At 47.2% G+C, this 27,690-nt stretch overlaps 11 protein-coding genes and 1 non-coding gene across 15 annotated transcripts; 9 read left to right on the forward strand and 3 right to left on the reverse strand.

Moving 5' to 3' along the window:
* Positions 1-956: 956 nt before the first annotated feature.
* Positions 957-3,821, forward strand: E1B28_002120 (uncharacterized protein). Its single transcript, XM_043159032.1, has 13 exons — positions 957-1,103; positions 1,165-1,542; positions 1,592-1,792; positions 1,850-2,051; positions 2,109-2,126; positions 2,178-2,240; positions 2,298-2,357; positions 2,416-2,565; positions 2,620-2,715; positions 2,777-3,017; positions 3,081-3,221; positions 3,291-3,430; positions 3,493-3,821. The coding sequence occupies exons 3-13, from the start codon at positions 1,677-1,679 to the stop codon at positions 3,571-3,573; spliced, it is 1,308 nt and encodes a 435-aa protein (XP_043002630.1). The 5' UTR covers positions 957-1,103; positions 1,165-1,542; positions 1,592-1,676; the 3' UTR covers positions 3,574-3,821.
* On the reverse strand, positions 3,714-5,360 carry E1B28_002121 (uncharacterized protein; the record flags this gene model as incomplete). Its single annotated transcript, XM_043159033.1, has 3 exons — positions 5,233-5,360; positions 4,963-5,173; positions 3,714-4,884 (listed from the first exon to the last, which is right to left on the reverse strand). Exon 3 carries the CDS (start codon positions 4,833-4,835, stop codon positions 3,714-3,716), a length of 1,122 nt encoding a protein of 373 aa, XP_043002631.1. The 5' UTR covers positions 4,836-4,884; positions 4,963-5,173; positions 5,233-5,360.
* Positions 5,361-5,472: 112 nt separating this feature from the next.
* E1B28_002122 (uncharacterized protein) lies at positions 5,473-6,644 on the forward strand (the record flags this gene model as incomplete). The annotated part of the gene is made up of 7 exons (XM_043159034.1): positions 5,473-5,517; positions 5,588-5,603; positions 5,664-5,712; positions 5,767-6,161; positions 6,216-6,346; positions 6,404-6,449; positions 6,514-6,644. 7 exons carry the CDS (start codon positions 5,473-5,475, stop codon positions 6,642-6,644), a joined length of 813 nt encoding a protein of 270 aa, XP_043002632.1.
* A 332-nt stretch (positions 6,645-6,976) lies between these two features.
* E1B28_002123 (uncharacterized protein) lies at positions 6,977-8,228 on the forward strand (the record flags this gene model as incomplete). The annotated part of the gene is made up of 6 exons (XM_043159035.1): positions 6,977-6,980; positions 7,072-7,111; positions 7,165-7,254; positions 7,305-7,361; positions 7,417-7,509; positions 7,568-8,228. The coding sequence occupies 6 exons, from the start codon at positions 6,977-6,979 to the stop codon at positions 8,226-8,228; spliced, it is 945 nt and encodes a 314-aa protein (XP_043002633.1).
* Positions 8,229-9,605: 1,377 nt separating this feature from the next.
* Positions 9,606-11,270, forward strand: E1B28_002124 (uncharacterized protein; the record flags this gene model as incomplete). The annotated part of the gene is made up of 4 exons (XM_043159036.1): positions 9,606-10,194; positions 10,267-10,394; positions 10,579-10,961; positions 11,018-11,270. 4 exons carry the CDS (start codon positions 9,606-9,608, stop codon positions 11,268-11,270), a joined length of 1,353 nt encoding a protein of 450 aa, XP_043002634.1.
* A 278-nt stretch (positions 11,271-11,548) lies between these two features.
* E1B28_002125 lies at positions 11,549-11,639 on the forward strand. The gene has a single exon. It is a non-coding gene; the product is annotated as a tRNA-Val (tRNA).
* A 530-nt stretch (positions 11,640-12,169) lies between these two features.
* E1B28_002126 (uncharacterized protein) lies at positions 12,170-14,881 on the reverse strand. The gene is made up of 14 exons (XM_043159037.1): positions 14,698-14,881; positions 14,428-14,643; positions 14,365-14,370; positions 14,226-14,310; positions 14,089-14,159; positions 14,001-14,023; positions 13,873-13,931; positions 13,752-13,814; positions 13,384-13,685; positions 13,276-13,330; positions 13,036-13,216; positions 12,809-12,966; positions 12,611-12,748; positions 12,170-12,541 (listed from the first exon to the last, which is right to left on the reverse strand). The coding sequence occupies exons 2-14, from the start codon at positions 14,563-14,565 to the stop codon at positions 12,378-12,380; spliced, it is 1,443 nt and encodes a 480-aa protein (XP_043002635.1). The 5' UTR covers positions 14,566-14,643; positions 14,698-14,881; the 3' UTR covers positions 12,170-12,377.
* Positions 14,882-14,947: 66 nt separating this feature from the next.
* E1B28_002127 (uncharacterized protein) lies at positions 14,948-16,403 on the forward strand. 4 transcript variants are annotated; one of them, XM_043159038.1, is made up of 8 exons: positions 14,948-15,052; positions 15,110-15,146; positions 15,196-15,692; positions 15,754-15,792; positions 15,847-15,894; positions 15,970-15,978; positions 16,041-16,145; positions 16,209-16,403. In XM_043159038.1, the coding sequence occupies exons 1-8, from the start codon at positions 14,963-14,965 to the stop codon at positions 16,275-16,277; spliced, it is 894 nt and encodes a 297-aa protein (XP_043002636.1). In that variant the 5' UTR covers positions 14,948-14,962; the 3' UTR covers positions 16,278-16,403. The 4 variants fall into 4 exon arrangements, with proteins under 4 accessions (XP_043002636.1, XP_043002637.1, XP_043002638.1 ...); XM_043159039.1 differs by having other exon boundaries at positions 14,949-15,052; positions 15,754-15,894; positions 15,970-16,145; XM_043159040.1 differs by having other exon boundaries at positions 14,949-15,692; positions 15,754-15,894.
* A 201-nt stretch (positions 16,404-16,604) lies between these two features.
* E1B28_002128 (uncharacterized protein) lies at positions 16,605-17,574 on the forward strand. Its single transcript, XM_043159042.1, has 5 exons — positions 16,605-16,759; positions 16,821-16,903; positions 16,959-17,070; positions 17,138-17,171; positions 17,232-17,574. The coding sequence occupies exons 1-5, from the start codon at positions 16,658-16,660 to the stop codon at positions 17,429-17,431; spliced, it is 531 nt and encodes a 176-aa protein (XP_043002640.1). The 5' UTR covers positions 16,605-16,657; the 3' UTR covers positions 17,432-17,574.
* Positions 17,575-18,102: 528 nt separating this feature from the next.
* Positions 18,103-20,491, reverse strand: E1B28_002129 (uncharacterized protein; the record flags this gene model as incomplete). Its single annotated transcript, XM_043159043.1, has 10 exons — positions 18,103-18,395; positions 18,448-18,604; positions 18,662-18,712; positions 18,770-18,862; positions 18,913-19,293; positions 19,345-19,497; positions 19,549-19,658; positions 19,720-19,857; positions 19,913-20,247; positions 20,306-20,491. The coding sequence occupies 10 exons, from the start codon at positions 20,489-20,491 to the stop codon at positions 18,239-18,241; spliced, it is 1,761 nt and encodes a 586-aa protein (XP_043002641.1). The 3' UTR covers positions 18,103-18,238.
* Positions 20,492-21,054: 563 nt separating this feature from the next.
* Positions 21,055-21,904, forward strand: E1B28_002130 (uncharacterized protein; the record flags this gene model as incomplete). The annotated part of the gene is made up of 3 exons (XM_043159044.1): positions 21,055-21,276; positions 21,345-21,617; positions 21,668-21,904. 3 exons carry the CDS (start codon positions 21,055-21,057, stop codon positions 21,902-21,904), a joined length of 732 nt encoding a protein of 243 aa, XP_043002642.1.
* Positions 21,905-23,974: 2,070 nt separating this feature from the next.
* E1B28_002131 (uncharacterized protein) lies at positions 23,975-27,654 on the forward strand (the record flags this gene model as incomplete). The annotated part of the gene is made up of 10 exons (XM_043159045.1): positions 23,975-24,265; positions 24,325-24,945; positions 25,006-25,205; positions 25,258-25,426; positions 25,484-25,626; positions 25,678-26,096; positions 26,142-26,324; positions 26,375-26,510; positions 26,565-27,214; positions 27,272-27,654. 10 exons carry the CDS (start codon positions 23,975-23,977, stop codon positions 27,652-27,654), a joined length of 3,195 nt encoding a protein of 1,064 aa, XP_043002643.1.
* Positions 27,655-27,690: the final 36 nt, after the last annotated feature.

A 27,690-nucleotide genomic window follows, 5' to 3' on the forward strand; every position in this document is an offset into this window, starting at 1 on the left:
AACATATGAATGAGACGTCAAATTAGTAGTAACTGGCAGCAGCAATTATCCCCTTTATTCTGTCGGTCACCGAGGGACTGAGTGGTAAATTATTGCCAGCCTGACGTCCTGCGGTTCATTGAAACACCGAACGTTCCAAGGCAAGGCGTTTCCATATTATACAACGGGAGTTAATGTAATTCAATTTTCCATGTGGTCCCTTCAGCCCTTGAGAGACGTTTCTTCTCACCGGCGGCCTCCCTCCCAACGGCCCTCCTCCCCTCACACCCTGTCCCAGATCCCGAGTTTGAATGAGCAATTCAAGACCAGAATGATAGCTTGTCAATATTCGTTCTCAAGGCCAGGTTAAGTCAAGAGCCCGTGTAATTTACCTACCTCGACACATCAACCCAAAATCTTCTCTGACCATTTGGAACCCTAGTCCCCTACTCGACTGAGACATCACAATTCGTATACTTGCAGAGTTCCAAAGGGCAGTTACCAATGTAATATTGCAAGTGAGATGGATGAAGTCATCTCTCTAACGACATCAATCAATGCGTGGTCAGCAACAGGGAGAGAGGGAAAAAGTCAGCATCCATGAACACTCCCCTATGGCGATCATAGACCACGATTCACTCACCATCCATTTGCTCGTGATTACTCGAGGTAATTCTTTCGGTGGGAAGACAACTGTGAATATATCAAACGATTAGTGTCGACGAGGGCCTTGGAGATTGGGGGTTATCATTGGGGTTTTACCGTCGACTGCGTAAGCACGGGCTGCTGGGAAGCCTCGAGTCGATTCCTACCTGTTCCTGAAAATCTTCAATAGTAACACTGGGACCTGGTCGTAGCACATCGTGGTTGAATGTCAAGTTGTGCGATAAGATCAAGCCCAGAGATAAGATCTTACCGGCGGCAAGCCATGTGGATTGTGCATCCCCTAATATGGTAAGTTACGTTTCTCATCTGACATCTCGCCTTCGTCCATCTCTGGGACTTCTCATATCAGATATCTTTCTGATCCAAGCGCTCCGGTTATACATAATTTCCCCTTACAAGGGTCAAGCTTCCGTACGTTAAGCTTTGGTCGACTCGGAGGGAGAAGAGGTTTGGAAAAGGTGCGTTCTACACAGTAGGCTGCATCCCAAACGTTTGGCCTCTTATTTATCCATTCTACAGTTTTCTTGCCCCGAACAGACACGGAGACATGATCACGATGCTAACAATGCGCCACCCGTAACACACCTCTACCACGCGTTCAACGTTCAACGTCAACACGCAATAAATATAAATATCCTCTTGACACTAGCACGTTCGACTTGCAAATCTCTGTCTCCTTGATGATATCTAGGATGGTTTTCTTCCTCATTATTCCATTCGCATCGTATTTTCAAGCAATCCTTGTCTCGAGGCATTGAATCTCGATATTCCCCAACTCAACGATCACTGTGGCCCTTACCACGACCTACACGTGTAACTACTAAGACCGACATCGTGTTCGTCTGCCCATGATAACCGAAGGCAAAGGGGTTGGGGTTATTGATCCTCGAGGCATGGGTGAGGCATACCTCGTTGCCTCATATATAGCAATTCAATGTCTTCATAGAATACCCCACTCGTCTTTTCCAAAACCCCCAAGGTCTACCCTCACCGCACCCTCACCACACCCCCTTTCCAGGAGAAAACACCGAATGTTTCCTGTCGTCTCTGAATTTACCTTTGTAGTCTGCGGAATGGCCTCATTCGCTGCTACGGTTGGATATGTGTGCTCAAAGAGGATAGTGGGTGGAAGCTCCGACTCTCTTTCGTGCGTTCATCTTCCTTTATGCCGCTTAAACGAAGCTGAACGAAATTCTGTCCCCAGTTCCAATAGCATTGACATCGAGTCGGTCCCTATCGGCTCCGGAAATGTAATCAAGGAAAATGCTGCTTCAGAGCTACTTGAAAACGCCCGTCAATCCAAGGACGCCCTACGACTGGACGCCGATCAAGTATTTCCCCAAGTTTGCGAAACCAAACGTTCATCACTGAAGCGCAAGGCAACTCACGATGAAGAATATCTGAATGTAAGGTTCACCCAATTCTCAATATGTACTTCCATCTAATCAACCTCGTGTAATCAGAGTCTCGGATACCCCTACGTACGTTGAACAAAGGACTGGCGAAGGTTCTCCTCTCTTGACAAGGTCTAGAATTTGGCTGCGATATACCCTAATAAGCGGAGCAGGACTCCAACTCGGGAGAGGGAAAATGAGGTAGAGAGACTCACTTCAAATGCCTCGCATAGCTGACGGCCGTTGCTTTGATTTCAGATCCCTCTATGTTCACCTATACCGGTGAAACTGGAGGATAACATTGCACCGAACAGACAGGTAAGAGCACGACCTTGATCTGTGGCCTGCTCTCTCTGATACTCTCGTTTGTACTCAGAGTGTCAGCGCTGAACCGATCGAACGGTTGACCGAAGAGAGTACTGCGGCTTCATCTCCGATAGTGACCGCAGTGGCTGAGTGTTCAGCTGCTCCTGGTGGCGAGAGTAGCGAGAATGCTCCCGATCTTACTAGTCCTTCCACGTCAGAGGTATATCTATCTTCGTTCCATGCATCACACGAAACTGATTACACACCATGATAGACCACCAGAGAAAATGGGAAAACCTTATCGAGCATTGAAGTACCCTCATCTAAACCAACTTTTCCTCAAGGACCTCCTCCAACCGTACACCAGAAGGTCAGACCAGCTCGTTCGACTTTACCCATCAGAACAGGGTTGCTCAACTCGATTTCAACAGCCTGCTATGAGTTTTACCTCACCATCCTCCGGTGGTTTTGCGTCTTTCGCGAGGTCATCTACGTTCAAGAGTATGAATATGAATATAAACTCGACAGCGGGACCCCCCGATCGTCCTGTATGGGCCAGTTGCAGCACGAAAGAGGCAACGCCTCTGGGCCTTCTCGTGGATACTGTGACACCTGCACCCCTGGAAGCCAGTACTAAACCCAAAACCCAACATCCAACACCGGATTATACTCGTATGTCCTTTCCCCCACAAAATCATCCGTACTTCCATTACGAATGTTGTCTATGTATACTAGATGTTACAGGAGAAGAAAACGAAGCCATACTATCCGAAGCTCGAGGAGTCAAACTCTTCATTAAACGCGGGTCGAAAGAGTTTAGCGATTCGATTTTTGGACATGTCAAGCTTCTCTCGAGTGGTGATAAGACGAGGCTGGGTCAGTTTTCTTATCCATTTCAGCAAGTTCAGAGGATTAACGTCTAGCATTTGCTGGCTCCCGCTGCAGTCTTCCGCCGAGAACCATTACGACAAGTGACCATGAACACTTGGCTATCGTCTCCTTCTGTACGGTGTACGCGCGATGAGGAGAATGTGCTTAGAGTGATAGGATTGGAAGGATCTGAGATTGTGGTTTATGCGTTAAAGGTTCGTTATCTACTTCTCTGTACTTCCGTCGGCTATCCAGACCTATTGACGATACCCGATAGCCCGGAAGAGGATGTACGAAGCAGGACTTCAATAAGTTTGCTCTCTATGTTTTAGAGCGCAACGAGGGGAACGGGCTCTAGATGGAAGGTTGAGAGAGCGCGAATGAGTGATATTGGTTGTGTTGGTTGATGTGTATCTATACATGAATCAGAATCCTATCATATGTACTTGAATGCCGAGTGATGGGACAACAGAGCTGGAGGGAAAGCTGCACAGACGTTCAAAACGGATAGCGATCTTCCACTACCACAGCATTCGACTCCTGAGTATCTAAGGTATCATCTTCCTTGGCCTCAGGATCAACCAACTTGCCATCAACCACCACCATCCTCATACCCCCGCAGCCCACCACCACCTCCGTATGAGGTCCAATAGTCAACACTGAGACGATCGCCTCCACGAATTCCCGGCTTCTTGAAGAGACGCTGAACTTCCGGAGACAAGGAGCCTGGATTCGCTCAGTCCAAGGAGGAAACTCATCAACCCCGGTGGAAGAAACATCTTCCAAATACACCCCCTCAATCGACTCTTTCGCTCTCTCAAAGATCCCCAACAACTCTTCCATCGTCGGCGCGAGATGACCAGGCAGCCTGCTCAACTCCAGAACTTTCAAATCCGAACTCGTAGTTTCCCAACACACCCCAACGCCCGACAACGACAACCTCTTTACCGAGCCAAGGTGAAAAGGAGAAAGATCGACAGGGTCGGAGATTGTAGGAATACGAAGTGCGAGGGTGTTGAGATTTGCCAATTCTAGATTTCCAGGAATAGACATCTTGGGATTTGGAAACTCACATGCGAACCCCACAATACTGCAGAACAGTCGAAGCATGGAGTTGGGAAACGAAACGACGTCTATCTTGCATATCCTATTTCTCGCTTCTGCCATCGCCACCCCCCCTACAAACTCCGTGCAGGTCGTCGAAACCAACGAAACTGACGCTTCTCCTGACCTCGAAAGGCATAGTGCAGCGTAGGGAAGGTCACTAAGGTCGATTGTTGACCATAACGAAGGCATCCCTAGTGAGAGGGTGCGCCAGTGTCGACAGACTTGGGTGAACGCAAGGCGGTATTTGGACCGGATGTTTTCGTGAGCTCCACAAAATGCGAATATGATCTGGAAAATTTCGGTGGGGAAGAGGGAAATGATAGGACATAGTTGATTGAGATTCGAGCGAACGACGGATAGCTCGTGGAGGAGTTTGGATTCTAGGTCAAGCAGCGAGGTGCGCCGGTCTCCAAGTGAGGTATCCATTCGAAGGGAGGGAGGGGAGGGGAGGTGGTTTCTGTTGGAGGGGAGAACTAGGGACGCCACATATAAGAAAGGGTCGACGTTCAACATCCCAGTCAGGAGGCGAAAAAACGTGCTTAGCCGCTGTCGTTCATTTTTGCTAAAATGAATGGGAAGGACCCCGAGAGAACCGAGTTGTGTTTGAGACAAAAATATAAACGAGCCTAGGATCACTTACGTTCAGACGTTCATTTGGAAACGCAGAAAGGGTAATAGGGTTTATTATGTCTTTACCGCTCAACCATTCCAATTCTCCCGTACCGGCAAGTGTGTATCTCCGGTAATGGCCAAAGATCTAACGCATGTTCGGTGAGAAGTCATCGGCTCTGACTGAGCATAGCGTATTCCTGCCACAAGGATTGGAGTTAATCTTGGCTGCAAGCGAAAATCTGCAAAAATTAACAAAAGAATTGGCGGGGTGAAAGGAGATATAGGAGAAATTTCTTGCCTTATTGGATTGACAGTTTATAGGAACTCCTCTTGTGTCTTGCGAGTTTGAGAGACCTACGACCACTGTCAGGTACGTTATAAGTACTGGAAGAAGAAGAAAGGAGTACCAGACATGCGGATGCCACGAGCGTCACGCGTGACACTTCCCTTTCCCTCCGACATCTACTTTGCTTTTCCAAGTGCACTATTATTTCATACGATGGCAGCTTCAACATTTTTTAAAGCTGTCTGTAACGCCATGGAACGTATTGCGCCGCTAAGGCTTGCGGAAAAATGGGATAATGTAGGTCTCTCAATACCTCCCTGAAAACTGGTTCGGCGCGTAAATTATCCAAACGTTTTTCCAATGCTAGGTAGGAATCCTTCTCGGTTTGGAATCTTAACAAATTACAAGAGCTAGAGATTTTACCTACCGGCGCTTATCTCCAGAATCTCCCGTATCGAAACCCAATAGAAGGAGAGTTCTCTTGACGATAGAGTAAGTCTAGCAGTCACCTTTGCCTCAAACCTGACTTTGATTTCCCATTTCTAGTCTCACGCCAGCAGTCCTCGAAGAATCTCTAACTGAAAAAATCTCCGTCATCGTATCCTACCATCCGCCAATCTTCAAACCCTTACAATCATTCACACTCGCGAATCCCCTCCAGTCATCTCTTCTGAGATGTGCTGCGGAGGGTATCTCGGTATATAGCCCCCATACGAGTGTAGATTCCGTATGGGGAGGTGTGAACGACTGGTTAGCTGATGGTGTTTTGGGTGGAAACGGCACTCGGTCGCGTGGAACTGTACGAGCGTTGGGTGCGGAAAAACTGTCGGCTGCGTTTGGAGAAAGCGAAGGCGCAGAGGGAAGACTTGTAGTGTTCGATGAACCGATTGCCTTTCAGAAGTTGCAAGATAGGATTAAGGAGCATCTCAAAATCCAACATAGTAAGTTCCTCTTATGGGTTCGCCTTTCATTTTCGTGTGCTTATAAACGCGTAGTTCAAGTTGGTCACGGTCTAGGTCTTACCGCGTCAGACCGAATTCGAACCGTGGCGATTTGCGCCGGCTCGGGGGGCTCTATGCTTCTTGGGAAGGACGCAGATGTCTATTTTACGGGGGAGATGTCGCATGTATGCCCCCTTTGCTCACCTGGTTATCAACACACGGATACTAATGGGAGCTTGTAGCACGAAGTACTGGCTGCTGTCGCAGCTGGAAAACACGTCGTTTTGTGTGAGTACTATCGCTCATTCCTGCATCATCTTCCCAAGAGCTGAGTTCTCCCGCCATTCCTCAGGTGGACATACGAACACCGAACGCGGATATCTACCCGTCTTGGCTGGGAAGCTTCGGAAAGAGCTGGAATCAGAGGAGAGTGTGGAGGTGTTGGTGAGCAAGGCTGACAAGCATCCACTTGACATCGTGTAGTAGTTGGGTGAGCCCTTCGCAACCTCGTGTAACGCGAGTGATCCTAATACCAAACACTTCTCGCGTGTAGCGTACAAAGAAAAGGACAAAGAATGAAGAGTCCTAATTGTCCTATTCCTCCGTTGGATGGGCCTGATATACCATCATTTACCTAAGCCCGAATGAACGTTCAAGCTGTGCTTCATTTCTAATTCGGGATTCTATCGGTCAAGGCTTCCATAGCTGACGCCTGGTGCAATTGTTGGGCTATTTGGGGGATATCGATGTGGCATGAGTCTTTGTTTTGTCATCAGATTCTGGGGTCGGCCAAAGCAGAGACATGCTAGGTATATATGGGTCAGTTCTCCAGTGGGCCTATTCTACATGGACACCACCTTTGATTGCAACTTTCATGGTCGCGAAGAGAGAACTAATATGAACTCCTTAGCGGCACCCTTCGCCATCTTGACTCCAGGAGCTTTACCGTCGTAAGTATCTAGTCCATTAGATGTCGTTCAACTGACTGAAAGTTTCGTTGAAGTGCGATCTCGAAGAACGAGGCAAATAGCTTCAGAACTCAGCCACCCGTGTCTCAGGAAGACACTGATATCGATATGATCCTAGGGCAAGAGTGCGTGTTCCGCCTAATCATTCCACTTCCGTCCTCTCATTCTTTGATAGATACGCCGAATTAAAACAGACGGCAGCTTTCAATGAAGACCCTGAAGGTGTAGAAGCGTACGTCTTTGTCAGTACGATGACTATGCTCTTTCAATCCTGATCTTTACTGCAGATTTCTTTCGTTTATCCGCGCCGCTGCATCTTCCGCAGCAGAAGAGGAAAGACTAGCGACGCAAAATGGTAGCGATGGCAGCCAACTCCATGAGTGAGTATCCGTCGTTTCTAGCTCTCCGACGTGTGCCAAAGCTCATTGATATCATTAGATTTCAACCTTGTTCTTCCGCCCAAATGCCTTCCACATCCGCTCAGGATGACGTCTTCGATGCTACCAACGGTTCCGCTGATCTTACCCCTTCCTCCGGCCCTATTCGGACTAAACAGGTCATCTCCCACCAAACCGGTTATAATTCTTACTTCAACGCCAGGCCCTGTAATTCTACTGCTGCCACTATCCGGTTCCAACCCAAGAGATGTCTCTGGACGAACAGCCCAGGCGGAGAACCATGCGGCTACATCTTCCATCCCCAAGGAGAGGACGGCGATCGATTCGACTTGAACGAAATACGAAAACATATGGAACGTCAGCACGTCAGTGTTTCGGCGTGGTTAAATCGCCGAGCAACTCAGAACCTGAACTCTTCGCGTGCTCCGAAGACGAACGACCTGGTCGGGCCGATTATTCCCGAATCGGATAGGGTGCCTTGCAGTTGGAAAGGGTGTAAAAGGCCGAAGATCTATATCCAGAGCCTCGCCAGACATATTCAGGATCAACACTTGGAGGATAAAGCGGAATGTTCGAGATGTTTTGAAGTTATCGGAAAGGCGGGTAAGGACAAGCAACTGCATTATTCGAGGCTGAGAGGGTTGGGGGACAGATCGAGGTGTGAAATGATCCAGGCGCAGAGGAATAAGGATAACCTTTGAAATGTTACCAGCAAGTAATTTGATTTTCTTGAAGTTCGTGTCTAAGGACGTTTTATGTCGATATATTCGTATCGACTGGTCGAGGTTTGACGACGACGAAACCCCTCTGAAATGAGTCTTCTCAGAAGCAGATCTAAACACGCGTTCATGTTCCCGTCGATGTCTTTGGGGAACAAGGATCAGCCCAGGAACCCGCCGGCAGGCAATCTTTGCTCTCGGGCCGTCACGCGTCTCCGCGCAGACTCTTGTTTCTCACCGTCATCACCTTGCGAAGCTCAATGGCCCATCTTCCTCGAAACCCCGCACAAGGAAGAACACGCGATGAACGCCCACTTTCGAGTAACCTGAAAACATCAACCAATACTTTACAGGACCATCGAAACACACTAGGGTTGTCTTTTGGTTGTCTTCCTTGAATATACCGGGCTCGGGAGTTTTAACATACGCACACGACGCGAGGATGCCGGGACCGGTATCCATTTGCACTAAATACGCACGAATTCGGACGACGTCCCTGGGCATGTAACGCCAGATCATTGATGTACAACTTCTGGTCTACACCCATCCGTCAAATGTCAGCTCTGATGCAAGGCACCCTCCTGAGTAATTCTTTATCGTTCCGGTTTCTCTGCAGCGGCAAATGAAAGGAATTAAAGGGTGGATGGAATCCGAGATGAGGCGGGTATGTGTATGTGCCGAACGGCCCGAGTCGAGGTCGGGTTCGTAACCCGAACTCTCCGGAAACCATTCGTAGGTGAAACGAGCGGGTAATCGGCACTGCGCCGCTGGTCGGTTTGTCGTGTTCCTGATTGTTTCGGGCATGGAGGCTGCAGACTAGAGATTACCCCGAAGCATGGTAGCATGAAGGTCTAGTCCCGTTGCCACGGGGAGGTAGACGGCGGGAGTTACAAGCTTTTCTCAACAACTTTGTTTGACAAAAGAAGAAGAGGATGACATGGGTATGGGTGTGGTGAGTGATCTACTCATGGCTGAGTCGCTGGCCGCACTCACCGAAAGCGCCAGGGGTCCATCAAGCATCAAGTTTCTCCCATCAAGGAACTAGGAATTTGAGGCATGAGTAATCCGCCTTTTTACCATAGAAATTGATCGAAGTGAGTTAGTATTATAAGGGTGCCTCGAATCCAGGTCCATTAATCTCTGTCGAGCGTGACCTCCTCATGTTTCCAGGGGTTTGACCGGCGTAACTTGGGCTAAGACATTCCCTCGGTCGATTTGGGGGCTTCGATCTACATACAGTAGCAGCTTCGGCATGCATTTAAGTTCTCCCTCTACTAATTCAACTTAAATAAAAACCCACCCTTATTTCCTTTCTCTTCCCGGCTTTTTTTGACCACTCCCTGCTAAGTTCTCTCGGAGATGGAGGGTTTACAGAGCTTCGGGAGCATCACCAGTCAAGGTTTTTCTGGCTCAATCATCACGCCCTTCTCCTCATCCTATCAATCGACCATTCAACGTTTCTCAACCACGTGTATCCTCAAACCCGCTGTCATCGTCGAGCCCGCGACTGCCAACGACATATCCATAGCTCTCAAGTTCGCACTTGGACTAACCAGATACCACATCCCAGTCCCAGAAATAGCAGTCAAAGGAGGAGGAGTCAACTCTGCCCCTGGTGTCTCTTCCACAAACAACGGCGTAGTCTTCGACCTAGCGAAGATGAAATCTGCGAAAGTGTCCCCTGATAAAAAGTCGATAACCGTCGCCGGTGGCGCGTTGTGGAGTGATGTCTATGCGGAGGCGGATAAACAAGGTGTCGTTGTCGTAGGTGGAAGTGTTCATCTTGTTGGCGTTGGTGGGTCGACGCTTGCAGCTGGCTATTCCCCTTTGTCCGGCCAGTATGGGCTGGCTATCGATAACATGCTATCCGCACAAGTGGTTTTGGCTAGCGGGCAGGTCATCAACACGGATGAGAAACACGAACCTGACTTGTTCTGGGCTATTCGAGGTGGGTATCCATCCTCATTTTTCGTTCTTGAAATGCCGGTCGACGGTCGTTAAATGTGGTTTATTTTCGAAGGTGGTGTGAATCAGTTCGGGATAGTCACACAGATGACGTTTGCCACTCACCCCTTCCCGGGACCTATCACGGTGGGATCTTTAGGCTACCTTGGAACGGACCTTCCGAAGGTTCTAGCGGCTCTACATGTTTGTTCATTCTTGATTAGCTACACAAATCACACTCATCTGTAATACCAGGACCATCTCGCTCACCAGGACCCGAGCTCTAAGATGATCTTAATGTTCGCTCGGTCACCACCCGATTTCAACGCAAGTCTTTCTACAAAGCCTCTATAAAATGACTTTGAACTGACTATTTTACTTCCCCTAGCCGACCCTTCTAATCCTTCCCTACATCGAGGAGCAAAAAACGAAACCAGACACCGTTCTCGCTCCCTTCCGAACCCTCGCAAAGCCCATATTCGAAAGCATCTTCACCGTGAACAACTTCACCTCCGTATCCCACGGCGCCGACTCGTCCATCACAAACCAGCCTCCACGTGTAACGACCAACGGCGCATTAATTTCTGATGTCTGGGACGACACCGTTACCTCAGTCTATCAAGAATGGCTCAAGTTCACGGAGGACCCCGAGTTCCAAGCGACGATATCCATGTGGGAATTCTCACATCGTGATAAGATTGCTTCAAAACCTGCTGGATCGACTGCGTTTGCTGCGAGGAGTCCGCACTATTATTGGACTGTTACAGCTAGGTCCGACGTTTTGAATTCTTATCACCGTCTTTTTCCTCACGCCCTCCTCTCTGTAGGCATACAAACCCCTCAAATGACCGCAAAGTCTCCGACTGGACATCTAATCTCGCCAAATCCGTCCGTCAAGCGCAAGTTAAGAAGACTGGGAAGTCGCTACCTCTCCCAGCAAGCTTTGCGCAAACTCCTCAGACGGTATCGACACAGGATATCTATGGGGATAATCTACCGAAATTGAGGAAATTAAAGGCACGTTACGATCCCAGTAAGGTGTGGAGGACGGGATGGGTGATTGATCCTGATCATTCTTGATTTTGCCGCTTTGAATCTTTTGGGATCTTGTTCTAATTCCTGAATTTTGGGACCAACGACTCTATGACGATCCATTAAGGACTCACCGATACTCCAGCTTTTTTTCTCCCCCTCAGCCCTTGGTACGGTGTATTGACATTTGTCATCTGGACTTTGGCTACTCAAGTATCGTTATCACTGTACACTTGCTCTACCACTTACAATTTTAATTCTACCACTACCACTTAATGATTTTTACTGGCATTTGGTGAACCGATTAAAGCGAGTGAGAGGTAACCGGTTCGAGGACCGCGTAGTTGGTTATCGCATCTGTCTAACATTGTAAAATACCTGCACAGAAGGTCCCCAGTTCGAACCTGGGTCGAATCATGTGCATTTTTGTTTTGCGGGAAAAGGTTTTGAAGATCTTTTGAAGATCTCTTCCGCCAATTACATTATGATCTGTCACCGAGATCAGCTCTATATCATAGTATGATGGATTCATAGACATTGTTGATCGTTCAACCAGACCTTCAGATGTTTACCCCTCAATGTGTGGTTTATTTGTTATCTGGACTTTCAATAGCTGCTCAAAGTAAACATTGGGGGTTATTTCAAAAACAAATCAGTCTTTCACCAATAAATTTACACAAGTTTTTATATCAATAATTCCGGACGCAAAATTAGGGTTTGGCTCAGCGCTCAGGTTTGGCGACCGCAACTTGAATACTCGAGGACCGCTAAGATACCGGCTTTGAGCATATGGGCTTCAGTAGCGAGAAAGGAGCCGGAGGTCGGCCATCCGTTGGGTGTTCAATCGGAGATGATACTCGTTCAGGAGGATATGGCACTGAACCGTTTCTTGATAGACTGTGATAGAGTAGTATCTGAAGGGCCTCAACTGACTAGCTTGCGATTACAGGTGTTAACTCGGATTATTTCTTCGAAGGTAATGATGAGAATGCGTTGATTACTACCGTTCACCCCCGTTGACTTAACGTGTTATAAAGCTTTCGAACGTCATCTCCTCGCACAACCAAAGAACAAAAAAAAGAACAATGACCCGTTTCCAAAAGAAAACCGTCTCCACATGAAGCTACTCGTACCACAACCTAACATTGCACATTTTTAAGCCCTCTTCTCATTCTCCTCACTCCCCCTCGAAGGCGACGGTGAGGAAGGAGAATCTTCATGAACCGTCGTCTTCGTAACATGCTCAAACGTAATCCTCTCAAAATCAACAACACCGATCTTCCGTATGACGACCCAGGCGAAGGGAAGAGAAAGGACGACTAAGGATTTTCAGAAGTCTGAGTCAGTATCGTGCCTGTTCAAAGAAGAAGGGGAATACGGATACATACTCAATCCAATATTCATCCCAATCGATATCCAGTCTGACGAATCCGTAGACTTGATTCCATACGCAACAGCCTGTCCTGCTGATTCTACAGCTCGTAAAGTCCCAGTCATGTATGAGAGAACCGCAAAGTCATCGGACACTACCCACGACATTTTTGATCAGATCAACCATCCTTGTGGTAACAGATGGGTATACGCACTCTTCCCAACGATCCAGAACATAGCGGTCTGTGTCATCATCGTAGCAGCATCGAAGATGACGAACAACGAGAACGTCTTGCTGAACAGGGATCCAGACGTCCAGTCGACGATCTCATGACTATCATGAAGTTGTTTCGTGATGATTGCAGCCCATACCCTATATAGAGAGTTCATTGAATTTGCATCAGTGGATTTGTGGAAGGACGTCAGAGAAAGAGAAACAAACCAAAGGGCGAGATTGAAAACCATGATCCCGATAAAGCTCCACCTTGCACGTCTGGCGACAGAAATTCGTTTCCAATCGAGGAAGGAACCTATCATGAAGCCGCCGAGAATGTCGCCCCATGGAATAGCGAAAGCGCATAGGGCTCGTGTACGAACCGTCATGTATTGTGTTTGGAGTGTTCCTGGTATGCATAGACCAATACTAAGCTTGAAACTCGGAGATAGGTAGGGTAAAGCGTACCGATGTAGGAATTGTAGAACCACGATGTGAAGAATAACGGACAGAGGAGTAACATCTAGGGAAGTAGTCAATATTGCTAGTACCAAGGAAGAGGAAAGCCTCGCGTACATCTTTCGAACTAGCAACCCTCCACCACTCCTTCGAAGCCTGAACGAATCCAGCCCTCCTCCACCCGACCCTTCTCCCATCTTTCCTCTGCACTTTCTCAGGTGCCGACAAGAGAAGAGCGAAAAATGGTCCCAAACACATGATGACGATAATGGCAATGTAAGTCGTTAATGATACCCCTCCAGATGAATCAGTCTCTGAATTCAATCCGAGAATGATCGCGCCACCGATGCAAGGTGCTATGGAACGCATGAAGACCCATAAACCAAGCATGCGACCCTTTACGTCCGGTTCAGGGTAACCTGCGAGGGGTTTATTGAACGGTGGGCTATCCGACTAAACTGGGAAGCCCAATTGAGTTAACATACCGGTAATGATTGCACCTTCCACACTATACATCAACCCGTCGGTAGCGCCTGACCATATAGAACCTGAAATAAATATGTAGGTTTTTAGATTTGAATTTGAAAGGAGGGGTATTTTCCATACCGAGCATCATAAACCACTGGGTACCGTTCTTGGAGTTGAGATAAAGGCTTCCACCATAACTACGAAGAGAGGGTCGACAAAGTCGTTAGGTTTTTGCGAAGGATTAAGGCAGAATGCAAGACACGAACATCACATCGCCGGTACTTGATATCTGCGGTAACGGCAAGAATTGATACTGAGGGATCATGGGATGCAGAGGTAGCGGGAAGTACGTACGAACAATGCCAACCTAGGCCCGATTTTACTGACTATAATCCCACCAATGAGCGCGAAGAATGCCATGAAGACTGTTTGAACGGGGCACACGTTAAAGTTAACCTGTGCGATAGCGAACGAAATCCTCTGGCACTCACCGTATCCCGCCGCCGCCGTAGCATTAGCGTACCACGGTGTTGCAAGGCCTCCAGCTCCTAAACTCGATAGAGCGTTGTACATTCCCTGATCCATGGATTGTCTTCAACTTTTATATTCCCTGAACAAAAATCGACATACTGGAGCCTGTATGTCGAGTCATCGTTAGCCTCAGAAAAAAAGAGTACAACTCGCATGACTCACGCAGAAAAACACCATCCCAACTACGATAACCTGGAAAATCGTGGAACGGAACCAGTGAACCTTATACGGTGTTGCAACTTCATCTTGTTCGTCGTTCTTGCCACTGCCGAGCTTGGGAACGCTGATGATATCCGACATGGGTGACGGTGGTGGTGGTGAAAGTGAACCCCGAAAAAAAATTTGCACGGGTTCGAGTCAGTCTTTTGAATGAAGCACCTATCGGGAGATAATCTATTTTAATCTGAAAAACCGCACATCGGAAGAGCATACCCGAAAACGAGAGATAAGGGCTAAGAATGCCATGAGGGCCTGAATGATGAATACACTCGGATAACACTCTTGAATGGATCCCGTGATTCTACCCTGTGATAACCAACCCCAGGACCGGAGACTGGAAGCGTAGCAGTCTATACTTACTACGTGAGCTACGATCGATGACGGATGAAGGAGGAAAAAACGGCGGTATTACATAATAGCGGGAAATCACATTGAGGCCGGGTGACTCATGTTGTCACGCCTCCCTTCCCTGATTTTCATGTCGAAAGACTCAAAACGGCCAGCTTCTTCGATAGACAGTGAAGATGAGAGTGTAGAAAGAAAAGTTCGTCGGAAAGTAGAAATCAAGGTTCTTTCCCTCAATATCTGTTAAAATTCGCGTTGCTCACACCCGTGTTCCTTCCAGAACGAGAAAGCAGCGGCAGAAACTTCGGTGTCTCTGGGTAAGCGGAAGCCAGCAAATTATTTGTATGAGCTGACGAGTTGGAACAGTTTCAAATGACATGGGTCGGGATCTCCAGGCCCTCCAGATTCAGAACAACCAAATCCAGGAACTGATAAACAAACAGCTGAAGGCTTTTGCAGACACACAGAAGAAACTCGCTCAAGAACGCGAAGAATCTGTCCTCGAGAATGCTGCCCTCAAATCTGAAAATGAACGGATGAAGAACATGGTGGAGAAGGAATGGATGGATAAACTTCAAGCGGCCAAGAACGAGGCGAAAGGAATGAGACAGGAGAACGAAACGCTGAAACAAGAGTTGAAGGATAAACTTCGAGCGGCCGAGAATAAGGCGAAAGGGATGAAGCAGGAAAACGAAACGCTGAAACAAGAGCTGGAACTACTGAAGAACTGGAAGAGCAAGATGAATCAATTAAAGGGCGATCTGGATACTCTGTTCAACATGGACTCCGCACAGATCCAAGCGCCATCCGTTGACCCCGTTCGAACGCAGAAAAACGCGCCACCGGTACTGAGAGGTGTCAATGTACGCGCACTTTCATTAACGTCTGGCCCTTTCGAAATTTAATGTATATACCGAAAATTAGGGCACGTCATCACAGGGAACACCATCCGAGCAGCCTACTGTACGGCACGTACAACAGATCGTGGACAACTCCGAATCTCAACCTCGCCCACAGTCATCACCTCTTTCCAGACTAACAAACAGCGGCGGCAGAGATGCCCGGGTTCGCATATTCCCCCTTTGTTGAGTTGGCTCCTTCTCACGTGCGCTTTTTTCTTCTTTATGTGTATGTCTATAGGTCAAGTTCGTGCGTTCTTACCCTTCTCGACATTCTTGTTCTTTCATGAACTTCGCGTACATCTTTTGTAGACCGGCAAGCCACTGAGAAGGCAGTTATCAGGCCCGGCGCGTCGTTGTAAGGCGGGGCCATTGAACGCCACCCCCACCGCCAGCCCGAGGACTAACGTCTACCAGGTACGTTCATCATATTTCGTTCGAACTTTTAGGCTGACCTACGGCTATTCCCTTTTCTCGTAGCCTGCGTCTGATTATGATTATGACGATATGTGGGCGGCGCTATTGGATTTGCCCACCCCATTTCGATAATGCCGTACTGTCCAGGAATTGTGTTGCGTCGGAATTTATTCATTTCTTGTTTGTTTACATGTCGCCGTTAAATACATTACATAAAGCTAGCTTTGGAATCTGTATCAAGAATGTTCAAGCACACCGTAGGGCCGACTTTTGCTGAGCGATCCCGGCTCTGAGATGAAGAGGTACCTCTCCGGGCTCTCCCTGATACGAGGGCTCGCGGGCAGGAAAAAGTTGGTGCCGGATCTGGCTGTTCCGACATGCATTGGCCGGCCTGCCCGAATGGCAAATCGTCAGTGCTTTGTTTGAAGGCAATCAGCACATGATTGCCTCCGTTTTCCCATTCATAATTCGTGATTCAACTCTTTTCATCTCCTTACTCTTACCTTGACAGCATGTCCGACCAGGCAGAACTTCTACCCCAACGTCGAGTAATCGCTGCCCACAACGAAGCAGGCATCGGCTCTGTTACAAGTGACATCAATGTTGTTACAAAGGTAATTTTTTCAATATCTTTCCGATGCATTTTATCCGCGCAATGAGCTGATAAAGGACAAGGAATTGGAATTTTCTCCAGAGACAAGGACTGGGCCGCTTTGGAAGATCACCGATCCGCTCCCAACGAAAGACAATAATAAATCGTAGGTTAAATCAATCGACTTGTTTTGTTTCAAGTGGCTCACTCACTATCACCAGCGAAGATGGAGCTACAAGACCTACCCCCGTTTCAGAGGGCTTCGGCTTGGTACCTGCGAATGGAAGCTCTTTTCAGACGACTGAGCTAGCTCCCGGTGGGCTGACTCCCATGGTAAGCCGGCTCGTACATGTGACGGCTATAACGCGCTCTGACTCGGACAACTGACAATTACTGACAGCACCGCACATCTTCGATAGATTATGATATATTACGTATGTTCTTTCTTCTTCTTCCTAGAGTATAGAAGGTCTTCTCACATTGAATGATCCCAGTCACGGGAGAGATCATCCTCATCATGGAAGACGGTAGCGAAACACACTTGAAGAACGCGGGCGACGTTGTCGTCATGAAAGGCGCCATGCATGCATGGAAGAATCCCTCTACCACTAAATGGTGTCGGCTCGTTACTGTCCTGACAGCCGCAGAACCCACAGTCGTACAAGGCAAAGTCTTGGAGGAGAAAATAGTTTGACGAGATAATTGACCAGAAATCATCGGAGATGTGGAAAGTAGTATGGGTACTAGCAACCGTCACGAGAGTACCTTCAATTGTTTGTTATCGGATTAGCCCAAAATCTCCGAAACTGTCCTTTAAGCTTTACTCTTTACAGTCCCATTCGCTGACTAGAGTGCTCAAAATTAAGATGGTAAACCTGTGAAGGGGACCGTTATTCTAATTCTTTTTGAGTATTCCGTAGAAAGCAATGTTACGTTCCGGTTCTCTGTTGGCATTCAAACAGCAATTGATATCTTTCGCAAGCTTCAGATCTACAAAGAACAAGCATCCATTGACCAACCATTCAGTAAATACATGCATTTTGTTTAAACGAGAGACGTCACGGCGTCTGTCTCAAAGTCAAAATTTGAGTTTGAACTTTAAACTTTGAACTGTGCCAGAGGGCTACATCTGTGAGCATCCTCTGAATCCTCAATGAACTCTCAAGTATAATAATATCTAAATTTCAATCTCAATTCTCAATTTCAAAACTGAGAATCTCAATTCAAAATTGAGGTTGAAATATTGAACTCCGACTTCTTGTTCAATTAAATCTCATCTCTATTTTTGAGCAATTTTATCTCAATCTCAATTCTTGTTGATATCAGTGCATGAGTCAAACAAACTCAATTCTCAATATTTTTGATCCCGGACTCAATTTTGAGGTGTTCAAACGTTAAATCTCAACTTTTTACATCAGAAGGATTCGGCATGTGTCGGCGAGCATGAGAAGTAGCGCATGCACCACTGACCAGCCAAACTATAAGTACCGAATACAGACGCTCAATTCTCTTCTTCATCGGAAGCGCCGACCGAAACCTCCTCCCATGTACCTTTACCGCTTCGTCCACTCCTGATTACTCGTGTCCTGGGTCCTGTGGTGTCAGCGGCAGAGAGTTCAATGACGTTCTGCGTTGCCACACGAACTGAACGACGGCGCCTGTTGGGGACGTAAATAATAGCATAATGTGTGGAACTATATTAGTACTCACCTGGTCGGTGTAGCCAATGATGTACTGCCCACATTCTTTGTGGGCTGGGATGACTTGCGTCGTTTCTTCGGAACGTGAACCGAATCGTCCGATGTTTCCAACCGGGCCCGCTTGCTGGGCGTACGATCAACTTCAATGTCATCAACTTCGCTGGAATCTGTATTTTTATGAATACTAAATTCTCGTTGACCCTTCACGAAGCCTAATGACATACCTTCAGAGTTTTGTCGACCAATTAAAGAGACTTCCCGCCGTGACGTGGTCGCTGGCACGGCAGAGGCTAGATAGACGCTTCGAGCTTGGAGAATTGGCAGCTGCGTACCCGGGGACGCCGGTGTTTGGCAACGATCGGTGATATCACTGATCGCGTTTCCCATATCCGGTGTGATATCTCTTCCTCCGTTCTCCGAATTAGCTGTTGAAAGGGTAAGCATTCTCCTGGGAAAATGTCGGATGGACACATACCTAGCGCCGGAAGTGTTTGAGAAAAATCAGTGCGTGGGCTATTGACAACCTCATCGGAATCGACTGTTCCGTGGCTGGGGTTCTCGGAGGAGTTCTCGGGCTCAGCTTGTACAGCTTCAGGAGCTGGACTAATGGGAGCACATGGCGCTGCTAGGCAATCCGACGAGAGCGACAGATTGATAATCGTATCTTTGATTTTGAAGACCTGAATTGGCTGGTTCAGTTGCGAATCAAAATAGTTGTAGAGCTGATAAACGTAGCCGTAGTCCCCATCTATAGGAACTCTCAGCTCTAAGCCGTGAGATAGCATGTCTGAGTACTCTACATGCTCCCAATCCATGGGTCCGAAGCCAGCTCCCCCAGCATTGGACCACGCGTAATCTGATCAAAGGATAAGGCGCATTCTGTCTGCAGCTATTGAATAATGCTCACCATATTGGGCCTGAAAGTAGTTCCGGAGAACATCCTCCAACTCCACAGGTGGGGTCTTACCGGGGTCAAGTTGACCAATCGGAAAGTAAGGGCATCCGTCCTCAGAGCACTTAAATAACTGTTGAGCGGGGGTGAGCGATACATCGTGGTTTACTGCCCAAATTTATTAGCAGAAAATAGTCCCTGATAGAAAAGGGGACTTACATGGAATAGTCTGATTACAATAGTTGCCCCAAGTGCTCTTGATTTGGTTATACTCAAGAGGAAAGAGTGCTGGGAGTTTGGGTGCTTTCTTGTTGGCCGTCGCATTGATACTGATGGAAAGATTTTCAGTTGTGACAAATAATAGTAAACAACGGGCCGAGGAATGTGTACCATCCCATTTTCAAGGTGTTATCAGCCGTCCGGTAAGAATATAGGAGTGCGAAGCTCCCATTACCGATCTTCCCTCGCCCACGGCCAAGAAGGGATTCCAGGAATTCCTCCATTTGTGCTGTAAAGACTTCCTGACACCTTAAAGAGCTGTGTTAGACCGAGAGAAACAACAGAACGACAAGCGAGGTGTTACTGAGTTTCCGAAAGCACATCTGACACCTTATCTTGCTGCAGTCCTCGGGCTTTTGCTATCCATGTCGATTTGGTGGATCTATATTCAGAGGAAAGCTCCTTTCTGAGTAGACCCAGATGATGCTGATGTCCCATACAGTCATTCTCACGCTGCTTGTTGACTGCTTTGTTGATTTCCTCAGATCTCTCGGCACGGAAAAGCTCATATGGGGTTGGTGCAGGCTGTTGGGCGAGAGAGAAAAATGTCGGTAGAGAGGCAGACCCTCCTGGCGTACCGGATGATGAATTGTCGCCTTTCGCTCGAAAGCGATTATTTTTGAACCTGTCTTGGACGGACTGGAGAAGACCGCAGTCAAAAAGTTAAGTAATGAACTGAGCAAGAATCTGAACTTACCTTTCTATACTTCGTAACTTTTTCTTGGGGTGTTTTGGGACCCCAGTATTCCTCCCAGTATTTCTCTGCAGACTTAACAAATGTGTCGATGTCGGTGTCATTGTTCTTGATTTTGCACAGCAGCTGCTGACTCATGCTATCGAGCCACACAAGCTGGTCTGGAGGGAGAGCGGACTGGCGACCCATAGGACAGAATACGGACAGAGAATTTGAAAACCGGTTGGGAAGAAGGTGGTGGATGCAAGAGAAAAGGAACTGAGTTACGGCGGCGGCACCAAGTCATATGGATATGTATGTCTTCTGTTGAAGGTATGAGAAAATAGAATCGTAAGATTGTGCAGAAAGAGGTTTTGTTACATGGAATGTTAGGATGAAGGTCCCCGTTATCCCACTATTTCAGCCGAGTTCCGTTAGATTTGCCACCCGAGAGGTAAAAATAAGTAAAACTAGTACATTACGGTGGTAGGCTATCCGTGAAAATGCCATGTAGGATACCGGTTGGCAAATTGGACTGTTCAGGGTTTCATAAGCATGGGGGTAAATGCCGTGGGTTTGGTCTATGCGAGGATTAGATCTGTCCAGCGATTCGAAGACTTTATCGTGAAGACGGCGACTCACACAGTTGTGGAGCTTGAGTTTTAGAGATCCGACAGGATGACTTACGTCCCAAGCGGCAGTCACACCTAGGAGATTTAGTCCAGATATTAAGGTGTTTTCATCCTGCTCTTACTTCCGAACCATCTTCCTTCATGGCCACCCAATCAGACTACGTCCTTGCTACGGCGGCTGGCTTGCAAGGTACCAAGGCCCAGATGCGCAAGCAGAACAAACAGCAGCTCCGGTCAACTCTGGAGATGTATTCCCCTTGTCCACCACGGAGCCGTTGGTACCAACCTCACCATCGTGGACACGCGGTCACAGCACCAATCCTGTGTACAAAAAGGCCATTGGCTGGTGCTTGGATACAAGTAGTAAGCCTTGATCTTCTTTTATTCTCATAGAAAAATTGTAGCATGCTGACCTCGTTTAACTTGAACAGTGCAAGTTCAAAGAGGGTAGTGAATGTGAAAAACCTCACTACTTGACTCAACCCTTGCATCCTTTACACACAACGCTTGGTCCGTTTCCGGAGCTTTACGCCGTTGAGGATGAGTTGAAGCCCATCTCTCGCAACTCCACCACTCAACAAGTCGTCGAACTCAACCCGAGGGACTATAGGGCCATGAGGACTGTTGCTCCTGTCATGATCGACCTAACGCTGGACGACGACGACGATTACATGAAGAAAATTAGTTTAGTGATTTGGCTCAAGGTGCGTACCTCAGTATCCAGCGCTTTCAACAAACTCAACGAGTTTACCAGCATCGAAAAGAGCCGGTCGAAGTCGTCGTTAATTGCAAGTCGGAGGGACTTCGAATGGATGACCATAGAATCCTCTTGGGTGAAAAGGGTGTGGATAAAATACCCCTGGAGTACTATTCCACAGTTGAGCATCGATGGACAGCATTGATTTGGTCCGACGTAGCTCCTGTGTTTGATCAAGGGCTGGTGCTGATCCGGCAACTAGGCCTGAAATTGACACGTTTGGAAATTCGGTGATATAATTAGAGTATCAACTTGACAAGGAACTTGTTTGCGTACAGTATGGAATAAAGTAATAGTTGTTTTGAAAAAGCTAGAGGAAAACTGAATCAGCCAGAATTTCAGATACTATTGAGAACATATATCAGACTAACTATACCAATTTTTGGACCTTACAGGTGATAGCTGCTCCATGTAGCTGGATGTCGAGTGAGTGGAAAGAAACGAGACGCCCGATCAACCCGATGATGTACCTGTATCCGACCCTGAAATGCTTCGGCAAATATCGGCAAATATTGGGTATTTTGAGAGAAGGTGTGAACCACCTGCCCGGAACTCACATCCTCGACCACCGACGACCAGGGAGATTGACTAGATTCAGCGCAAGTGTTAAGAAACATACATTTCTGATCAGGCTGATGATTCGTAGATACATGGGAATCTGACTACGTCTGACAATAGGTTTCCAACTGTTGACTCCCACGGTCAATATTAACACAACCGTTCGAGTGTGCGTCGACCGCAACGTACTGTAATTGAATTACGTCTTTTGCTATGATAGGTTAGAAGGAGCTGTTCGTATAATACGTGATATGCGTACCTGCTGTTACATTCCATCCTCCCATGTTATGAGTCCTTTGTAGTGAAGGGAATTGTGAGGCGCAAATCTCCATATAAATGTTGATGCCTGACAAAAGCGTGCTTGCCACGATGCAACTACAAGCAAACAAGGGCTAACGTTGAAGTTGAGGAGGCTCTTTGTCAGCGGTAAGTCTAGAGAGGGGGAAAGTCGAACGTACGAGGCGGGAAATATTCTCACGAGCCAAAAAGCCACAAAGAGTGCAAAAAAAGCTGAAAGGTTGACCCGTGTTTTCTGTATGTTGCTGATGGAAGTCAAATTTAGAGAATAGAATAGAATCTGGTATATAAATGAAAGTGAGTTTCGTAGCGAAATAGGAAGAATAAGGTTGTCACAGAGGTAAAATTGGGGTAGGTGGTACTCTGGGACTTGCAAATGAACATAAGTAACTAAAGAACCGTGAGTGCGGGAGGAAGACGGACGTTCCGAGGATATTGCGGATGTAAAATAACGTAGAAAGACTGTCCCGGATGAAATGGAACGGAAGGAAGTCAGGGGGATGGAATCCGGAGGGAATTTAAGATCGTTTGACCGTCGTTTGACCGTCATTTGACCGTCGTTTGACCGTCATTTGACCGTCGTTTCACCATCGTTTCACCATCATTTGACCGTCGTTTCATGATGACCCGCAAACTAGCAGACTTGATGCAAGATGGAGGTATGAGAAAAAAAGCATTTTTATAGGCTAACGTTCCCACGATTCTATCACACCGCCCGAGTTCTCAGTGAAGTCGCTCGCTTTTACTGTAGTGGGGAATCTCAGGCCAGTGGTTTACTTTACCGTTGTATTTGTCCATTCTAATACAAATAATCAGCCTTTTCAAAATAAATAAGAGCAGATAGTAACCACGCACATAGAGACCGAATAGTCCGAGAAAGAGGCAAATCCGGCAATCGCAGTTCCTGGTACAAACACTGAGAAGCGCATCGGTGAACGTACTGGCTGCTACTGGATCTGTTTCAAGGTATTCTCCTACTTCTCAGTCACCTTCGTCTCCCCTTTTATCGCCTTTAGACCAGTTAAGCTCCGAGGAAGGAGTTTGTCGAGGATTTCTTTATGATGGTATTGTTGATAGCGGCAACTTGGAGCCAGCGTGGTCACCAAACACAAAAGCGTATCTGAAGTTGACCCGTGGTCATATGACAACAATCCCTATACTGAAACTGCCGTATACCTACTAACCGACTGACACAATGTTCATGTGGGAAGCCTAATTTCAAGACATTGATTCAGTGTACCATTTGCGGGTTTTTCCTGACAGCCGGCAACAAGCCAACTGCTGGAAAGCAATATTCTCTGATAGTCAATGACCCAATAACCATTTAATAAAACATGCTGATCCATCTTACCTTACAGGGGGTAAATCGTGAGAAACACGTTTATTCAATGTTGGAACGCTGTACCATGCACAGCGTTATCTGATTTCTGCCCTTTTTCATCTTGCACTATGGCCAGTTCACGCTCACCAAGGAAGAAGGGAAAGAGGAACGCTGGGATTGCAAGTACCGACGAATTTAACTCTATTCCGGCTCCACAGTTCCAACACAAAATAACTGATAGTGCGGGGCAGGCGATTACGCATGACATGCCAATCCAAGCAATCGATCAAGATGTTCATCGGCCATTAAAGCGACCTCGCTCTTGGACCACCCTTTCTGATAATCAGAGTCCCAGTTACATACCTGAGGGAGGAGTGAAGGGGACAAATGAACAAAGGCCTTCCATTCAAAAGGGACAGGTGCGTAAAATAGCTTTGGACTTTCACCAAATGACTGTAATTGACGTTAATTCATCAAGGGCGCGTCAGTTCATATGGAAGGGTTCAAACAAAATCTACATGTTATAATCGACTATCTACTCCTTCAAGAATCCTCCATGTCAGTCGGAGAGCCTTGCAAATGTCGACGGCCAGGTGCTGTCCGATCATGTATTTGCTTTGACTGCCTATTCTTCGAACCTTCATGCTCAATTTGCTTCCTCGAAACCCATTCCTCCTCACCTCTTCACTGGGCACATGTCTGGAATGGAAAATTCTACGATAAACGGGATATCTGTGACCTGGGCTATGTTTATACCTTTAGTCACAATCACAACGGCTGTCGGTGTGAAGCAGCCGAGGCAGGTGGTGCTTACTCCAAACCGCTAGACTTCAATCTCATTGACATCAACGGCATTCATCGAATCAAATGTGTTTTTTGCGCTTGCCCGGGACATGGACGCCCTGAGCATCGATTCACGGATCTTCTGGCCTCAGGAATATTCCCTGCGACAGTCGCTCGTGCAGAGACTGGTTTCACATTTAACGTTCTCTCCGAATTTCACTTACATACCGTTACATCAAAGAAGTCTCCATATGATTTTGTTTATTCACTTCGCCTGCGGACTTGTGGGTTCTCACCCGACCTTGCGAATATCCCCGTGAGTCCTGTGTGCCATTTTGCCGATGACTCACATATGGTTACTATCACTACCATACAGGACCCATACCAGCAGTTTCTACGTGTCCAACGTATCTTTCGTGTTGCACAAGCAGTGAAGAGGAGTGGACATGCACACGGTATGGACCAATTTTTCCCAAATCGCCCGCCTGGAAGTGTGGTAGTCCCATGCTTTGCTTGTCCTGAACCGGGTTTTAATGTGCCCGATCATTACTGGAACGAGATCGACGATGACTTTTTGTGGGTGTGGGAGTTCTTGATTATCGCTAGTTAGGCTGATTTACATTTCAAGGCACATGGTCCAACTGACAATGATGGTTGACGGCCATTTCGGATTGCAAAGATTTGCGAAGGTCGATGACCCCGATGATGTCTCCTTACTGGATGGATTGGGTTTCTTTCCCCGCGATGAAGAGTATAATGAGTATGTTGGTAGTATAGTGCTCCGCCCAGAAGATGAGGTATGACAACTTGGTATTGATCGCAGCGTACTGACACTATTGATAATTTTGCCATAGAAATCAACCTGCTCTCACCTTCATGCTGTCGATATGCAGAATAAATTGAAATTCAAGGGTTGTGTCATCACCGGAGTAGTAGCTGTTGAATGCGGAAGGCACAGTGTATTCATGTCCATGGTTGATCTTCAAAAGGGCGAAAGGTGCGTAATGATGGAATGTGTGCTTGGCATGAGTAGCTAACTCCTCACTAGGTTTTCGAATGCTGACTTTGCTTTTATTCGTGCTGTACGGCGATATGTAGTCGGAACCTCGCTTGTCCATGCCAGGTTCTTTCGTCGGATACTTAGCACCTATGACATAGCCTGTCAATTTGGGGTTCACTTTTTCCAGCGGACGGCGAAACATTTCCCAGATATGGCATGGTTAATAGATTTTGTTCGGTGGATGGTACCAAAGATGCACCTTGATGGTCACAATACCGATTGCCGCATACGTTTCTCACTCAATTACCTGAAGGGAGCAGCACGTATGCATGGGGAAGGAATTGAACAATCATGGGCAGAGTCGAAACAATCTGGCGGAAGCACAAGGCAAATGAATCATGGCCATAGACATGATACTATAATTGACCTCCACAATTTTTGGAACTGGACCAAGGCCATGAACATGGGTGAGTTCCCCTGCCAGTTTGTACGCCACAGACTCACATTTTCAGCAACTTACCTTACCAACAAACACTCGGAGTCGGTAAAGCTTCGAGATGATGCTATTGAACATTATATAGGGCTGTCGCGACTTCGAGGAGCTGTCAACGTCGATCATTGGAGTAAGGAAAGTGATGAACCAAAAAAAGAAGGGGACCATTGGGTCAGTGTATACCATATCCGAACACGACGTTGTGAGTTTGAGTCCCGCCATTTATATACTACTCAGACTCATTAAAAGCAGTGCCTTCTCGTGAGAATGTCTATATGAACATGCTCAGTCTGGAGCAGGAGAATTTGGCAGCCAGAGGTGATCTGTTTAGCGATGCATCGGACGAGATCAAGTTTATTCTGAGTGGTATACGGATACAAGAGCGCCAGTACGTGTTCAATATCTACAGATACAAATTTCTGACTCCATCCATGTTCCGTAGGCGTCAGCTACAAGCATCTATTAGACAGGCATCAACAGAGTCTGAAATATCAACAACAAAGCGAAGTAAAACTGTTCTCACCACAGATATACGTAACTGGAGGAAGCTTCAACTCCATATGATGCCACAAGTGGAGTCCTTCGTATCCGCACAACTCGATCGCAACAATGACATTTCCATCGAGACCCAATGCCTCTATCTCCCCTCAGATTTTAGTCAACAAGAACGAAAAAAACTCTCGCTAGATCTTCTATCTTCGATTGAGTTGAAACTCCGTGAAGGTGAATGCAACGACGCTATTGTGGGCCTTTGCGATGCTATCAACTACAAGACCGTAATGAGGGAGAATCAGCGCGCCAACTCACATGGAGTTATTCAGAATACTAGGTCAGTTAAATGGTTGAAAACTGCTGAAGTCAAAAAGCAGCTGCATGCGACTCATTACCGGGCTTCTCGGTTGGCAATCCTTGGTCTTCTTGGCATAGACGATTCGCCCGATTATCCCGTCCTCAAGGATGAGGACATGTACGCCAAAAATCCAACAGTGGCACGTGAGTTGGGAGATGGAAAGCGAGTGGATGCGTGGATCTGGAGGTACGGGCAACTGAAGGGTTTGGGTACGAAGGCAAAGGCTGACTTCTTGACTGAAAGTGGGTCTCAATTAAATTGCGATATTTCTATTTCAAAACTCACAACTTGTAATAAAGTGGAACGGGTACAATGGTTCCGTGCGAAGGCAGACATGGAAAGACTAGTGGAGGAAGTGGAACTACTGGAGGAGGAATTCCGGTGCCTTACAAGGGCATGTCGGGCCATGACGTCCTACTGGTCTCAGCTAGCCGTCGGTCCGCCCAACTTGGAAAAGGCCAGATATCCGCTCTCCAAGAGTATAGCTGGCATCACTGATGCACGCAACCCTTATCGTGTGTATGCGTCGCACAAGGCAGCTCTGTATGCAAGTATGGCCAAGGACGCCGAGGAGAAGTTCTATAAGGCTGCTGGCCCTGGGTGTTGGCCGAGTGACAACCAGAATTTGAACGACTATTTCAGATCTAGACGGCCGGTAATCACTCTAGATAGTGACAATTAAGTACTCGTATATAATGGTGATAATCTCCAATTCCGA

This window comes from Marasmius oreades, chromosome 10, assembly GCF_018924745.1.
Source record: "Marasmius oreades isolate 03SP1 chromosome 10, whole genome shotgun sequence".
Classification (NCBI taxonomy): Eukaryota; Fungi; Basidiomycota; class Agaricomycetes; order Agaricales; family Marasmiaceae; genus Marasmius; species Marasmius oreades.